General features: G+C 44.4%; 1 protein-coding gene across 4 annotated transcripts in view; it reads left to right on the top strand.

Moving 5' to 3' along the window:
* The window catches only part of THUMPD2 (THUMP domain 2 tRNA and snRNA guanosine methyltransferase), a 35,596-nt gene extending 32,469 nt beyond the window's left edge, over positions 1–3,127 (top strand). For 3 of the 4 annotated variants that reach the window (XM_060653195.3, XM_060653185.3, XM_060653174.3), the window contains one exon: positions 1,948–3,127. In XM_060653195.3, the coding sequence (XP_060509178.2) occupies positions 1,948–2,272 (325 nt within the window). In that variant the 3' untranslated portion in view covers positions 2,273–3,127. The remainder of the gene's footprint in view (positions 1–1,947) is intronic. The other variant, XM_060653197.3, reaches the window with a different exon arrangement.
* Positions 3,128–17,287: the final 14,160 nt, after the last annotated feature.

Here is a 17,287-nt window from a genome sequence, read left to right as displayed (position 1 = left end):
ACCTTCCCCTCAAGCAGATTTTGCAACCCTGACTTCATATTAAAATCATTTCAGGGGCTTTTGAAAAACAGTGATGCTCATTCTCCACCCCTCCAGTTTAATGGGTCTAGAGTAGAACGTGGGTGTATTTCTTAACCACTCCCAAGGTGATTCTGTCCTGCAGCCTGTGTTAATACCTGCAGCCTTTGTGCCCAGTAGGTAATTCACCAGCCACACTATTAAGCCAACTCATAGTGAAATACTAATATGTGTGAGCAGTGACTTATATTTAACCTGAAACTTCCCAGAAGATATTCAAGATTCCCCCCATAATTTCAATGCCTCAGTAGGATCAGTTGAAAAGTGTATGTATTTGAACATAAGGAACTCCTATGACCGCGCTTCCTTGACACCTGCCCACAGCCTTTATGGTTTGATTTTTCACTTTTTATAGTTGGAGGTTTTATATAGGCAGTGGAGCCTGATATAGTGGAGTTCGGAGACAAACTTGTCTTGATTCACTGATTTTTTAGATGAGGGAAAGCTACTTAAGCTCCTGATATCTTTGTTGGGTGTGGGGGAGATTCCCTTTAACTCTTGACCCTCTAGCTGTCACCTTGTCTCCGTACCTATACAACCAAACTTACTGAAAGAAGAGTCTACACTTGACATCTCTGCTTCGTCACCTTCCAGTCCCCCTTCGATTCTGGCAGACCAGCATTTTCTCGTGTCCTCAACTAGGATTGCTGTCCCCAGGTTCACTGAGGACCTCTTGTAATCCTAGTCACCTGTTCGTCCTGTAGCATTAGACACTGTGGAGACCATTCCCGTCCTGAAAGTGTGCACCTTTCGCTTCCATGCCATCACTGTTGTCCAGACTTTCTCCCGGGATTTTGTTCCATGGCCCGTCCCTCCTCTCTCCTTCCTTAACTGTGAAGCCTCTGTTCCTGGGCCCTTTTTCTCTTCTCACGCTAACCTGCCTCCCCAGGTGATGTCATTCACCATCACAGCTATATCTACCGTGTGCTATTGACAGCTCCGAAATCTCTACCTGGAGCCCTGGTCTCTTCGCCTCCAGGCTGTATATCCAACTGTGGATTGGAGCTCACGTTTCCCTGTCCCTGAGGTCCCTCAGCATATTCCAGACAGCCCTCTTTTCCTCCCTCCTCCTCCCAACCCTCTGATTCACCCTCACGCTGAATTTCTTTCAGTGCCTCCTCCTCCTCACTTCTTCCTTTCTGCTGCTTTTCTGCCTCCAGCTCCCTGCCTCGCTCCAGCCCCTCTCTGTCACTTGGCCTGACTTGGTCCCGCTTGTCCTTAACTCATGGTGCACGTTTGGGACCCAGCTCATGTGTTCGCAGGGGACCTCGTACTTGCCTGGAGGGTGGCATCGCCAGCCTCTGTAACTCTCCACTCGCCTCTCTCCCGCTTTCAGTAATCTCTTTAGCAACTCCGAGGACTGTGGTTGGGCATCACTTTTTCCACACAGAAGTGCTCTGCAGAATTTGGTCAAGTGATTGAGCAATTCTCCTCAACAGGCTGACATTCCGAGGCCTCCCCTTTTCCCTTTCTGAGCTTCCCCGTTGTCATTCCTTTGTCCACGTCCTGACTCTTTCTGGTGCTTTTCTTCTGCCATCAGCCTAGTGTATGCTGATTCTATAGGATTCTTTCATCCGCCTTTTCCTTTGTACAATCACTTATTAGAATGTGACTATGAATTACTTTGAGGCTTGCCTTTTAAGTAGAGTAAAAATAGATAATTAAAGCAGATTTGTGCTCATGATTCCATAATTACTATAATGAATATGCATTATGGAAGATACTACCTAATTATCAAAATCCTTGTGTTTAAATAGATAAAATTAAATTTCAAATTAAAAACCCCAAATATTTTAAATAAAGTGGGATTGTTTGTTGTCTAAAAAGAAAGAAGTACTCATACCAATTACCATTTTTTTTTTGTCACAGGGTGCTTCACGTTGGCGGAGCCATTGTATTGTTGCTTAGCGAAGAGCACCACAGGCGCCTTAAAGATGGCGAACAGAGCAGCATCCCTTTGAATTCTAAGGACAGCCACACAGGTGAACCTTCAATCAAAAAGTGCTTGAAGCCTGGAGGAAAAACTGGCACATCAGAGACCGTGTCATCTTCATTGGAAGCCAGTAGCCAGGAGTGCTTAGACAAAACACCACCCTTTGGCTCTTTAGTGCCAGTGGAATGCCACAAAGTTAGCCTTGGGAGAACAGATGCATTCATATGCAAATATAGGAAGTTGCCCTCTTTGGGACTCTAGCAGCCTGGCTACTGCAAGCTGGTTCGAGTCCTCGCCGCAGTGTCAGCCAGTGTCAGCCAGCCGTACAGCCGCGAAGGTAGTTGTCATAGGATCTTGATGGGGCCACAGAGTTCCAGGGAAGCAGACTCCCCTGGGGTCAGGAGGCATGGCTGCTGGACGAGTTCCAGCTTCATCCTGGAAAGAGCTGAAAGTTGCCAAAGACCAGTGAATGAATATTCCTACTAAAGAACTCTCAAACTTTGAATTCTGTTGGAATGTGAGGAGTTGTGCCCCGCCTGCAGTTTCTGAGAAGGAGCTGCAACTCGGAACACAAATTTTCAGAGGTTCACATAAAGTATATTGCACTCATCACAAGGTTGATGATATTTTAACTATCAGAGTTTTTCAAAAAAAATTTTTTTTTAACATTTCTATTTATTTTTGAGGGACAGAGAGCGAGGGAGACACAGAATCCAAAGCAGGCTCCAGGCTCTGAGCTGACAGCACGGAGCCCGATGCGGGGCACTCACCAACTGTGAGATCATGACCTGAGCCGAAGTCGGATGCCTAACTGACTGAGCCACTCAGGCGCCCCCAACTATCAAAGTTTTTTAAATGTGGAAACTTCGATGTGTTACTTCTTTTGATATTAAACTTGATTTTTAAGCCGGTAATTTTCTTCTCCATTGGAATGAAAATAATTTTTATTTGCAATACCTTTTATATGTCCCATATGTCCCTTTTTTATGTCCCATTTTATAATGTAAAACATTAATGGGAATAATAGCAATAAGAATCCAGCCAGTATCCTCCAACATGATAGAAAATAAAGTTTGCTCTTTTTCTAAAAACATTAATAAATGTTTTTAAATGTCACCTCTCTCTTATTTAAATGAAATGCATTCCTTGTGTTTACAACTTGAGAAGAAAATCTTCTTAATAGAAAGTTGATGCAAATATGGTTTTCATTTTTTTTTTTTTTTTTTTTCAATAAAGTAGTGACTTGGGTTCTTGGCTGCTTTAGTACTGTTTGAACAACCTTTCCATGTTTAGGCAATTTCTCACCTTGTGAATCCCACCTCTCCAAAGCAGAAGCAGAAAACTTATTTTCCAGCTAGGGTGTGGCATGTAACCTTGGCCCAGTATCAAGCTAGGCCCACCAATCAGTCTGGGGCTAGTGGAGCACCTGTGATAAATGAAATTTACTTAGTTACTACCTTACTGATCTGAAAGCAATTCACAGTAACCCCAGCAGGACCTAGCCTATCACATACTCATACAACAAATATTTATTGCACAGCTATTATCTGCCAAGGCATTGTTCACATCTGTGAACCAGAGATACTTGCCCTCAGAGGACAACACTCTAGTAGGGGAGACAGGTAAGAAACAGTAGACATAATGAATAATTTATTTGATGGCTTAGAAGGTGATATGTGTGGGTTTGGGGGAATGAAAGAGCAAAGGTTTGGGAAACACAGGAGGATGGGGATAGAAGTGCCTTCCATTTTTAAATAGATCAAGCCTCGTTGAGAATATGGGAGTTGAGCAAATACTTGAAGGACGTGGAAGAGTGTACCAGGCACATGGAACAGCCAGTTGCAAAGGCCGTAAAACAAGAGCCTGCCTGATGTATTTGAGGAGCGGCAGAGAGGAAATTTAGCCCGAGCAGAGTGAATGAGGGGGAGAAGGAGAGGTTGGAGATACGTGAGTGGCAGGTGGTGGTGGCTGGTTAGACCAAAGGGGGTCTTAAAGGCTTCTAGGAGGACTGACTTTGACTTAAAACTATTGGAGGGGTTTGAACAAGTAGAAATCTAACCTACATTTTACAGAATCACTGTGACAACTGTATTGTGGACAGGCAAAGGTGAAAGTAGACCCATTGGGAGTTTTTTGCAATAATCCAGACAAGAGAAAATGGTCACTTGCCCCAGGGCAGTGGCAGTAGACGCGGTAAGAGGCAGCTAGATACTGAATATATTTTGGTTCTTAAACCAGCAGGATCTGCGGATGTGTTTGATGTGTGGTGTGATAGGTGGAGAGGAGACAGGAGTGGCTCTAAGATATTTGGCCAAGCAACCTGAACAGTGCAGTTTCCATCAACTGATGGGGAAAGGCTGCAGAGGGGGCAGGTTGGGTGTGAGAAGGCAGAAGCTCATTTTTAGACTTGCTGACTTTTGAGATGCGCATTAAATATCCCAGTGGGGGTGTTGAGTAGGCAATTGAATACAAGAGTCCAAAGTTCTTAAAGTTCTGCCCTGGAGATATAAATTTGGGGATTTTCAGCATATTGGTGCCATGAAACTGGATGGGATCGCTGAAGGACTAAATGGAGGAGAAGGAAGAACAGGGGTTCCTCCAACACTAAGAGGTCAGGAGAAGGGAAGGGGTCTGCAAGGGAGACTGACGAGGAATAACCAGTGAGGCAGGAGGAAAAGGAGTGGTTGCCTGGAAGGCAAATGAGCAAAGGGTCTGGAGGAGGAAGTGACCTATTAAGTACTGCTAGATAAGATACTGGAAATCGACCCTTGGATTTAGCAATGGGAGTTTTGGTGGAGTGTGGAAGGAGCAAAGTCACCCTGGGTTGGAATTAAGAGAAAATAGGGGAAGAGCTGAAGGTAATGAGTACAAACAACTCTTGCAACTAGTTTGCTGAAAAGGGAGCGAAGAATGGAGTTAGTAGGTGGGTTAGGGATGTGGAATCAAGACTTTTTTTTTTTTTTTCTTTTTAAGATGGGAGAAGCAGCAACATGTTTTTCATATTGAAGAAACTGCTCCGAGAAAGGCAAAAAATTCATGAGGTAGGAAAAGGATAAATGCTGGAGCAGTGTCCTTGAAAAGGGGGTTGGAATACATTCCACACATGGGGGAATTAGCGTTCGATAAGAGCATGAATAATTTCTCCATGGTTACGAGTGGGAAGGCGGCACACAGGCATTTCTGCAATAACGTGATAAATGTGCTCCTGAAAATTTCTTATTCTCAAATTCATGCACTAAAAATAACAGAATTCACGGAAGAAATATGGGGCAGACCATTTCAAACCTGTCCGACTTTGGAAATTGCATACCAACAAAAACACCAATTAACATAGTTTAAAAGAACATGTTGCATTCCTAATAAAGTTGACCCTTGAACAACACAGGGGTTAGGGGGCCCTGACCCACACCCAGTCAAAAATCCACATATAATTTCTTCCAAGTCCTCCACAACTTAACTACTAATAGTCTACTGTTGAACTGAAGCCTTACCGAAAACATAAATAACTGATTACCATATATTTTTTTGGTGTGCATTTTACACTGGATTCGTATATGAATGTAAGCTAGAGAGAAGAAACGTTATTCAGAAAGTCATAAGAGAAAACGCATTTGCAGCACTGTAGGTGTGTTTATTGAAAACAAAAGTATAGGCTGGTTGGGTGAGCAGGTCAAGTGCAGTGGCAGCAGAGGGTCGAAGCCTGGTGGCCTTGGCTCAGCAGCAGCAGCCAGAGGGCAGACCTGTGGGTAGCGACATTGGCCAAGTACGGTACAGCTGCCCCGTCTCCCTGCAGGTGTCCTCCACCCTGTGACCGTCCTGCAGGGAGGGGTCTGCACCTGGCCCAGCAGAGGCCCCAGTCCTGGAGCCAGGAGCCAGGAGGACCAAGGCGAGACTTCCCAGGCTAAGCTCCTGCAGCATTTTCCCCGCCTTCCGGAAATGGTCTTCTGCTTCAGCCCAGCCTCCTGCCCACCAGCCGGGGCCCTTTGCCCAGCCACCCTGTCAGCACACGGGGGACCGGCAGCCTTGCCTGGTCCTGGGCCCCTGGGGTCTGCCGATGGCCTTGATGGCCTCACCAAATACTCAGAGGGCAGCAGCCATGACCTCTGTACCCTTCGCCTTTGATTTGCTCCCAAGGAGACCAAGGTGGGCAGTTGTAAATAAATGCCTTGTGGCTTTTGCCGTCACATAAAAGTGGACCCCTGCTGTTCGAACCCCTGTTGTTCAAGGGTCGACTGTACATCAGTAAATAAAGGATTTCGCCTTTCCAAGAAGAAGGCAAAGGCAGCTTGATAGAATTTGGCAGAAGGATGGGTAGAACCAGATATGTACACAGTAAGCACTTCCAAGACGGAACCTGTAGCCCAACGGCCCCAATAAGAAGATGCAGTGAAAAGGGCTCACGTAAAGTACCTGATTTCTTCGGCAGTTTGCTCATTCAGCTCATTCCACTGGTGTCTCCACATTCAGCTGCTCTTATCTGATGGCACAAAATATTAATGGGGGAAACATCACTTAGGAACCGACCCAATTTCCCCATTATAGTGACATCATCCCCCACCTAGCAATAATATTTGAGTTAATGCCTATTACAGAAGCACGCATTGTAGAACAGACTGTAAGTGGGAGCAGATGCTGGGAGGGGGGCGGATGTGGCGGTGGTAGGGCTGTGGAAGTTCTCTTCTGCCTGCTTCAGTTTTCCCAGTGAGAAATTATGTGGTAATTTCCTCAGATCCTGCCTCTGTACCTGGAACGGTGCCCTCAGCAAATGCAGCAACCCCACAATGGCTTCCACAGCATGGGGGTAAGCATGGCGTCTGTTAATGGAGGGCCAAGATGCCATCCTCCCGGGGCTCCCCCTTCCTGCCAAAATGGCCAAACAAAAGCAATAGTTCTTCCTTTGTAGGAACTGCAACGATTCGTGCCATTAAGGACAAAGAAGCACGGAGGCCTCGCGGAATTCCTTGGCAACAGAAGGCAATCGATGTCACCCTCGGGTTTGCTGCTCTGACTCATTTACTTTTAATGGAGCCTCGTGCAAGGGAGGGAGCTCTCCAGCTGGCCCAGGCCCCCTGCGAGCAGCTCTGCATACTTGTCCTTATGACCCCGTGCTCAGAAAGCCTGTGACCCACCTGGCCACTGTGCAGAGCCTGCAGCAAGTCCTAATAGGGGAAGCATAGCTGTCGCCTCTTAGCTTTTGGAACAAAGCCAAGCTCTCCCGTGCAAGTAATTATTCTCCTTTCAGAAAGAACTCTTGGCTGGCCCCTGAGGGCTTGACCACGGGGCACTAGGTGACCCTGGGACCTAAATTGCCCATGTTGAACTCAGAGTAATTTTTTTTTTTAATGTGTATTTTGATTTGGGGGAGAGAGAGTGAGAGAGCATGGGTGGGGGAGGGGCAGAGAGAGAGGAGACAGAGGACCCGAAGCGGGCTCTGGGCCAACAGCAGAGAGCCCAACGTGGGGCCTCGAACTCACGAACCGTGAGGTCATGACCCGAGCCAAAGTCGGACGCTTACCCGACGGAGCCACCCAGGCGCCTCTAACTGAGAGTGATTTGACCCGCCACACCAGAGTTCGGTGAGCCCAGCGCACCAGCACGTTTGCATCAGATGGAAGGGGTGTATACGAGCACCATGGCTGATGGGCCTTATGAGCCACAGGAACAGTCGGCGCCTTATCCTGCCATGTGCCTCCTGACTTCTGCGCCGCTCCCCTCCCTCACCACCGTGTTCCTGTGGGGGAATCCACACCGAGCCGTTCGCCAAAGAGGAAAAAAGTCACATCTGGTTTGCGGACGGTCCTGCAAATTTTGCTGGAACCTACTGGAATTTAACTGCGGGGGCTCTCCAGCCCCACTGGGGCTGAGAGACAATGGGGAAAGGAAATGTTCTCAGGGAGCCGAACTTGGAGCAGTCCACCTGGTACACTTTTCCTGAAAAGGAGAGAGAGCCTGAGAGGCAGATGCTAACCATGTCGTGGTAGTGACTCCCAGGTTGAAAGGACAGTCAGCGTCACGAAAGAAGGTCTGGGAAAAAGGAACGGGATGGACGTCTCCGAGCTGGGCCCGGTCTATGGGAGAATATTTGTGTCACACTGGAATGGCCACAAAAGCTACCACCGTGGAGGAGGTTCTGAGTACGCAGGTGGGAGATCGCCTGTCCTGTGCCTTCCCTTTTTCCCTGGCCACCCTTGCTCAGCGGCTTCATGGACAAAGTAGCTGTGGTTTCAAGCATAGAGAGAGTTCAGTGGTCCAGCAAGGACTTCTCCTCACCAAGCGTCTGCTGCCCACTGCTGATTCACTTTCAGGAGCAGTGACCAGCCCTGAGATTTGCTGTAATACCACACTCAGCAGTAAGATTACAGTGGAGACCCCTTCCATTGTGGAGAGGGCAATAACTTGTCCTCACTGGAATAACGATGCATTTGGGGTTTGGATTCTCCAGGCCGGCAGCACGTCGCATGGACTTAGCCAAACTATCTTCTTCAGCATCGTTTATTTCCGGGCAGCAATGCTTCTCACCAGAGTTCAGTTACAGCGATGGGAGGGAGACGATAAGCCTATGCTCAGAGGATTTCTCACCGTGTCCCCCACCACCTAAAACAGAAGGTCTCATGGCATGGTGGTACAGCCTACCGAACGCTCCATTACTGTGCTGGCAGAGATTATTCCTTGAGAGGGGGCAATGCCTCCCTGCAGGATGCTGTGTGTGCTCTGATCCAGTGACCAATAGATGGTGCTCTTTCTCCCAAAATCAGAAGACAGAGACCAATGGGTGAAAGTGGGAGGGGTGTCTGTTACCATATCACCTCTTACTCAGCAAGCACCAAAATGGAGCCCACTTTCTGGAAGGGTGGTAAAATAAGCATCTGGTCCCAAGGGTCAGCAGGGACAGAGGGCAGCATTCAGGGCCCAACATCAGTGGTACAAGCCGTGGTGTGGGTGCTCAGCGGAGGTGTCAGCGGTAACAATCCCATCATACAGTTTGGATGGTGTTCCCAGTCGTAGAGCCAGCCGGACAGGTTTTCTGGCCCTCTTAAACACCTTAATATATTTTAAAATAAACTCCTTTTCTTCTAAGTCACCTAACGTAGACTCTGTTGATGGCAGCGGGGAGCTCTGTCCCACACACCTCGGTCACTAAGCACATTCCTGTCGTGCGGGCGCGGCCTGTCCCAGTCTCACTGGAGTGCTTCCGTATGGTTTGCGTTTGCCCTGTGGCCATATTTTCCAGGTCTCGATTTTCTGTTTTGCGGCCCCTCCCCAAATTACTTTCATAATGTTTTGGCCTCCTAAAGATTTTGAAAAATACAGTCTTTTTTATTCTGTGTCTAAGCCTTATTTTCATCTTGAGGAGAAAAAAAAAAATACATGTGGGGGTGGACATCTTTGTGTGTGTAACCAAGAGGCAGCAAATGACAGAGAGAAAAATGTGTTTCTTCATTGACTTGAATGACAGCAGCGGAGATCATTGGAGGCAGTGGTTCTAATGACCTTAGTGTATTTCACAGAATTAAATCATGGTTTCAGGTTCTGCTAAAGCATCTTTAATATCAAATGCATAAGGTAATAAAGCCTTTTGAGGATTTTCCAAAATTTGAAAATTATCTTCTAGTTGGGAATATTCTGTAGTATTTTTTCCCCTTTGGCACAGGGCATAGCACATAAGAACACTTAATATTTCTTGGAACTACATTGCACTGGCTCCTGTTAGAGGGGAACAGATAAATACTCGTGGATCTGAGGACAGTGAAGGGACATTCAGAAAGCCATGCAAGAGATAGACAGCTGTCAGGGGGATACCTACTTCCTATAGAATCTAGGAAGCTAAGTCTCATCAGGGATTCAAGATATATTGATTTTCAAGAGGAACCACTCACTTAGATATAAGGTAAATATGATTGTTCAAACCACTGTGCAAGAAAGCCTTTGGACTAAAATTAGGTGAGATGTAAACTCTTCACAGAGAAATCCTGGTCATTATGAAATCTCAAGTGTGGGGCACCTGGGTGGCTCAGTCAGTTAAGCATCTGACTCTTGATTTCGGCTCAGGTCTGATCTCACAGTTCATGGGCTTGAACCCCAAGTTGGGTTCTGTGCTTCTGGTGTGGAGCCTGCTTGGGATCCTCTCCTTCTTTCTGCCCCTCCCCAGTTCCCTCTCTCTCTCTCTCTCTCTCTCTCTCTCTCTCCTTTTCTCTCTCTCAAAATAAATACATTTTTTTTAAAAAGAAAGAAATCTCAAGTGAGTATTTTTATACATGTTATACCAACATTATTTCCTACAGTGTATGTAGCTTCTTCTATTCTCCTATTCTTTTCTCACTTATTTACTCCTTTTTTCACTGAGCTATCAAGCATTTACTGAGTACTTGCTATGTGTCAAGCTCCAGGGATGCTCCTTGGTAGACTGGCCTTGCCTGAAATGCTGCCATGACAGCTCTGTAGAAAGAAAGGCAGGTGGGGAGGGAGGTGGGGTGCCAGCTGGAAGTCTGAGTATATAAGAGAAAAGATTATCCCCAACTTCTGGAAATGGAGGGATGAAACCACTCAGAAAAAGCTTGACCAAGAAAGAGGAACAAAGTCCAGGAAATGTTTGAATGACAAGCAATGGATTTGTTGGGAGTTTAAAGAAACAACTGAAAACATGCCTAGATATAAGAAGAGCTTAGCGGGGCGCCTGGGTGGCGCAGTCGGTTAAGCGTCCGACTTCAGCCAGGTCACGATCTCGCGGTCTGTGAGTTCGAGCCCCGCGTCAGGCTCTGGGCTGATGGCTCGGAGCCTGGAGCCTGTTTCCGATTCTGTGTCTCCCTCTCTCTCTGCCCCTCCCCCGTTCATGCTCTGTCTCTCTCTGTCCCAAAAATAAATAAAAAACGTTGAAAAAAAAAATTAAAAAAAAAAAAAAAAAAAAAAAAGAAGAGCTTAGCTTTCTTTGTCTTTCAGTTAATTTCCATGAATCCATTATGTTCAAAAGAATCCGGAGATTTGAAGTATAATTTTGCCATCTGAATGCGACAATCATTTAATATTGTCAGTTTTCATCAAGTTCCTTCAACGAGTAACTGCCTTCTCGAGGGTGTAACAAAGGAAAGTAATTACTCCAGGTCCCCTCCCTGCCCACCCTCCTCTCTCTTACTAATTATTTCTACCACTTCGTGGTCATTCTTCCACCTGCCATTTTGTACTCTGCCCGTGATACCTCCACACTGTTTGAGATTGAGTTCATCTTGGAAGAGCGGATACATTAACCATGTGTTCTGCCTGTGTGCTCCAAATACCCAGTACTGGCCTCTGGATATTAACATGGAAACCAAGGAAAATTAATTCACTGAGCCAGAAGTTTTTTGTTTTTATTTTTGTGTGAGTCAGACATATCACTGTCCTGCTCAAAACCCTCCAATGACATTTCATTTTACTCAGAATAAAACTTGGCGTCCTGATGTGGCCTCTAATTTCATCTCTAACACTCGTTCGTTCTGTCCTCTTGCTGGCCATGGAATATGCAAAGCTTCGTCCCATTTCAGGCCTTTGTCCTTCCTGATCCCTCTCCCGGGACATTTCCTCCCACACCTGCCTTGCTCAGCCTCTCTGCTCAAATGTCCCCTTATCAGCGAGGCCATCCCTGATCTCCCTATCTAAACAAACCACCACCTCACCCTTCACACTATTCTCCTCACCATCTCTATTTCTTTTCCTAGCCCCTAGCCCCAGCACAAGGGACATGTTTGTTTGTTGTCTGTCTCTCTGGCTATTACTGCGACAGCTCCTGAGGGGAGTGGCTTTGTCGATAGGCTCACTGATGATTCCCCACACTGAAGTCAGTCACTGGCATATACTAGTCACTCAGTATAGATCCGATAAATAAATGACCACACACAGGTTACTTTTCAAGGTCATCTGCCCAACCAAGCGAACAAACCAGAAAGTTCCAGGATGATAGACCAAGTCCCCCCGTTGCCCGAACCAAATCCTCACATTCCAATGTCACCAAGGGAAAAGGAAAACGTTTTTCAACTGTTATTCCCTGAGGGAAGATTTTTTTTTTTCCTTTTTTCCCTTTGTGACATTGGGATGTATGGAATCATGCAACACAGAACCAATCGTTCCTAGGTAAAAGCTTGACATTTTCTGTGACACCCTTCTTGATTATGTAGGCGTATCACAGACCCACAGGCTGATTGCTTTAAAAATAATGAAATTGCACTAAATTCCATCTTAACCCGTTGCATTCTTCACTCCTCTGGCTCCCTGCCGGAACTGGTATTTTTCACAAGGTGGAGAGAGGGGTGCATCCACATGTCCTGCGTGGCATGGCTGCCTGTGGCTTTCGAGGCTCTGTCCCTCAACCCACCTCTCCTCACTCCGCCTCCGACCTTCCTCCCTCACTTTGCTCCAATTCTCTTGAAAACCATTCCCCATTCCCGTGAACACTCTTTAAACTGTTACTTTATTTGGAAAACTCTTTGTTTAAGAACTGGCTCATCCTTTGAATCAATACTGCGTTAATCACTCATGGTATCTCCCCCAGATTACCTTTCACAGTTGGTTTAGTTTCAATTCCCACGTCCATTTTATTTGGGAAACGTGTTGGCATGAGAGCGATTTACTGTAGTCACCGCAGAGGCATTTCAAGCAGAGGCTAGTGGTTTATCTACGTGTTTGCAGGAATACAGATACTTAGCTATGTGAACTTCAAAACCTACTTAGCTCACTTGCTAGGGAGTTCGACACCTTGCCAGAGACTGGCCAAAAGACTTTAGGTTACTGTTCAGTGTCTCAGTTTCCTCTATTTTTGACAGGAATGGCATTCAGAGCCTCCATATACTCCCAAGGCTGTCTTAAGGTTTGGTTTTGAAGTCAATGCACAGGGACGAACCTCTCAAAGAGAAACAGAAAATGAAGTACCTTTCTTGATGTGTAATAAGAAATGTGGAAGATATCCTTTTATTGACTCAACATTGGATAGCTTCATGCCATTGTTTCTGTAATTTACACTGTAGGTTTTCATTTATTTTTTAATGTTTGTTTATTTATTTATTTATTTATTTATGTTTTATTTATTTTTGAGAGAGAGAGGAAGACAGAGTGCGAGCAGGGGAGGGGCAGAGAGAGAGGGACGCACAGAATTCGAAGGAGGCTCCAGCCTCTGTCAGCACGGAGTCCAATGCAGGGCTCGAATTCATGAACCATGAGATCATGATCTGAGCCGAAGTCAGACACTTAACTTACTGAGCCACCCAGGCACTCCTATTTATTTATTTTCTACGATTTAAATTTTTTTAATTTTTCACAGTGAAAACATTCACTTTATTTTTTTAATTATTTAATTTTTTTTTAAATTTTGGAAAAGTATTCATGTCTTTTGCCCATTTCTTCACGGGATTATTTGTTTTTTGGGCGTTGAGTTTAATAAGTTCTTTATAGATTTTAGATACTAACCCTTTATCTGATATGTCATTTGCAAATATCTTCTCCCATGCCATTGGTTGCCTTTTAGTTTTGCTGATTGTTACCTTCACTGTGCAGAAGCTTTTTATCTTAATGAGGTCCCAAGTGTTCATTTTTGTTTTTGTTCCCCTTACCTCCAGGACGTGTCAATTGAGAAGTTGCTGCCTGCCAGTTCAAAGAGGTCGTTGCCTGTTTTCTCCATGAGGGTTTTGATGGTTTCCTGTCTTACGTTTAAGTCTTTCATCCATTTTGAGTTTATTTTTGTGTATAGTGTAAGAAAATGATCGAGGTTCATTCTTCTGCATTTTGTGTCCAGTTTTCCCAACATCATTTGCTGAAGAGAGTATCTTTATTCTATTGGATATTCTTTCCTGCTTTGTCAAAGATTAGTTGGCCATACGTTTGTGGGTCCATTTCTGGGTTCTCTATTCTGTTCCGTTGATCTGTGTGTCTGTTCTTGTGCCAGTACCATACTGACTTGATGATTACAGTTTTGTAATACAGCTTAAAGTCCGGCATTGTGATGTCTCCAGCTTTGGTTTTCTTTTTCAGGATTTCTTTGGCTATTCGGGGTCTTTTCTGGTTCCATACAAATTTTAGGATTTTTTTTGTTCTAGCTCTGTGAAGAATGCTGTTGTTAATCTGATAGGGATTATATTGAATATGTAGATTGCTTTGGGTAGTATTGACATTTTAACAATATTTGTTCTTTCAATCCATGAGCGTGGAATGTTTTTCCATGTGTGTGTGTGGGTTTGTCTTTTTCAATTTCCTTCATAAGCTTTCTATAGTATTCAGTGTATAGATTTTTCACCTCTTTGGTTACGTTTATTCCTAGGTATTTTATGGTTTTCAGAGCAACTGTAAATGGGATCAATTCCTTGATTTCTATTTCTGCCGCTTCATTATTAATGTATAGAAATGCAACCGCTTTCTGTATATTGATTTTATATCCTGCGACCTTGCTGAATTCATGGATCAGTCCTAGCAGTTTTTTGGTGGAGTCTTTGGGTTTTCCACTTTTTATGTCATCTGCAAAGAATGAAAGGTTGACTTCCTTCTCGCTGATCTGGATGCCTTTTACTTCTTTGTGCTGTCTGATGGCTGAGGCTAGGACTTCCAACACTATGTTGGATAAGAGTGGTGAGAGTAGACATCCTTGCTGTGTTCCTGACCTTAGGGGGAAACTCAGGTTTTCCCCATTGAGGATGATATTAGCAGTGGGTCTTTCATATATGGCTTTTATGATCTTGAGGTACCATCCTTCTATCCATACATTCTTGAGAGTTTTTATCAAGAAAGGATGTTGTATTTTGTCAAATGCTTTTCTCTGCATCTATTGAGAGGATCCTGTTGTTCTTGTCCTTTCTTTTATTGATGTGATGTATCACATTGATTGTTTTGCAGATATTGAACCAGCCTGCATCCTGGATATAAATCCCACGTGGTCATGGTGAATAATTCTTTTAACGTATTGTTGGATCCAGTTGGCTAGCATCATGTTGAAGATTTTTGCATCCATGCTCATCAGGGAAATTGGTCTGTAGTTCTCCTTTTTAGTGAAGTCTTTGTCTGGTTTTGGAATCAAGGTACTGCTGGATACATAGAGTGAGTTTGGAAATTTTCCTTCCATTTCTATTTTTTGGAACAGCTTCAAAAGAATAGGTGTTAACTCTTCTTGAAATGTTTGGTAGAATTCCCCTGGAAAGCCATCTGGCCCTGGACTCTTGTTTTCTTAGGAGACTTTGATTACTAGTTCAATTTCTTTACTAGTTATGGGTCGGTTCAAATCTTCTGTTTCTTCTTGTTTCAGTTTTGGTAGTTTGTATGTTTCTAGGAATTTGTCCATTTCTTCCAGATTGCCCATTTTATTGACGTATAATCGCTCATAATATTCTCTTATTATTGTTTGTATCTCTGCTGTGTTGGCTGTGATCTCTCCTCTTTCATTCTTGATTTTATTTATTTGGGTCCTTTCCTTTTTCTTTTTAATCAGATTGGCTAGGGGTTTATCAATTTTGCTAATTCTTTCAAAGAACCAGCTTCTGGTTTCATTGATCTGTTCTACTGTTTTTTTGTTTTGTTTTGTTTTTTGGTATAATTGATTTCTGCTCTAACCTTATTTTTTCCCTTCTTATGCTGGTTTTGGGCTTTATTTGCTGTTCTTTTTCCAGTTATTTTGGGTGTAAGGTTAGGCTGTGTATTTGAGACCTTTCTTCCTTCTTTAGGAAGGCCTGGATTGCTATATACTTCCTTCTTATGACCACCCAGAGGTTTGGGGCTGTCATGTTTTCATTTTCATTGGCTTCCATGTGCTTTTTGATTTCCTCTTTAATTTCTTGGTTAAGCCATTCATTCTGTAGTAGGATGTTCTTTAATCCCCAAGTATTCATGGTCTTTCCAAATTTTTTCTTGTAGTTGATTTCAAGTTTCGTAGTTTTGTGGTCTGAAAATATGCAAGGTATGATCTTGATCTTTTTGTACTTGTTGAGGGCTGATTTGTGACCCAGTATGTGATCTATTCTGGAGAATGTTCCACGTGCACTCCATGTGTATTCTGCTGCTTTTGGATGAAATGTTCTGAATATCTCTGTTAAGTCCAACCAGTCCAGTGGGTCATTCAAAGCCACTATTTCCTTGTTGATTTTCTGCTTACACGATCTGTCCATTGCTATAAATAGGGCGTTGAAGTCCCTTGCTATTATGGTGTTATTATCAATGAGTTTCTTTATGTTTGTGGTTAATTGGTTTATATATTTGGGTATTTTCACATTTGGAGCATAAATATTTACAATGGTTAGATCTTCTTGGTGGATAGACCCCTTCATTATGATGTAATGCCCTTCTTCATCTCTTATTACAGTCTTTATTTTAAAATCTAGTTTGTCTGACATAAGTTTGGCTACTCTGGCTTTCTTTTGATGACCACTAGCATGATAGATCGTTCTCCATCCCCTTACTTTCAATCTACAGGTGTCTTTAAGTCTAAAATGAGTCTCGTGTAAGCAGCATATAGATGGGTCTTGTTTTCTTATCTATTTCTGATACCCTGTCTTTTGATTGGAGCATTTAGCCCATTGACATTTAGAGTGAGTACTGGAAGATATGAATTGAGTGTCATCGCGTTGCCTGTAGAGTTGGTGTTTCTGGTGACGTTCTCTGGTCCTTTCTCATCTTTGTTGCTTTTGGTCTTTTTTGTTTTGTTTTTTCTTTTCTCCACTTAAAGAGTTCCCCTTAAAATTTCTTGCGGGGCTGGTTTAGTGGTCACCTCTGCCTGTGGGGAGGCTGTATGGCCTCTACCAATTGCTCTCCAAGCAGGAGAACTGCTTCTCCTTGTGTGCACACAGACCCCTCAGACCCGGCTGTCTGCTCCTGGGGATTCGTTCTGCTTCCTCACCAGAGCACCACCAGGCATTGAGCTCTGGAACTTCAGACTCTCACTCCACTGTTTATAGAATCCTGGTGGTATTGAAACCCTCTCCTTTCTTCCCATCAGTGGTTTTGGGGCACAGATTTCTTGTTCAGTTGCCTGCGAGTGTTTTCACTCTGTCTCTCCAGCTACTTTCAGGGGAGTGTTTTTCCTGCACTCTCCCGAAGTGCTGCACTCTCCCCCTTTCTCTGTCCTTCCTCTGCAAAAACAGCTCCCTACCCTCCATGGCTTTTCTCTCCCCCAGTTCACCTCTCCCCCAGTACACCTGCACCGTGTACCTGCCAAGTTCTCTGTCTCAAGTTATACAGATTGTTGTGTTAATAGTCAGATCAATTTCCTGGGTATGCGAAATGTTTTGGGGCTTATCTAGGTGCGTTTCAGGGATGAGAAAAGCGGAGGGTCTC

Source organism: Panthera onca, chromosome A3, assembly GCF_046562875.1.
Source record: "Panthera onca isolate mPanOnc1 chromosome A3, mPanOnc1 haplotype 2, whole genome shotgun sequence".
Taxonomy (NCBI): domain Eukaryota; kingdom Metazoa; phylum Chordata; class Mammalia; order Carnivora; family Felidae; genus Panthera; species Panthera onca.
Note: the sequence above shows the minus strand (reverse complement) of the source record. Positions and strands in the feature narration are given on the sequence as shown.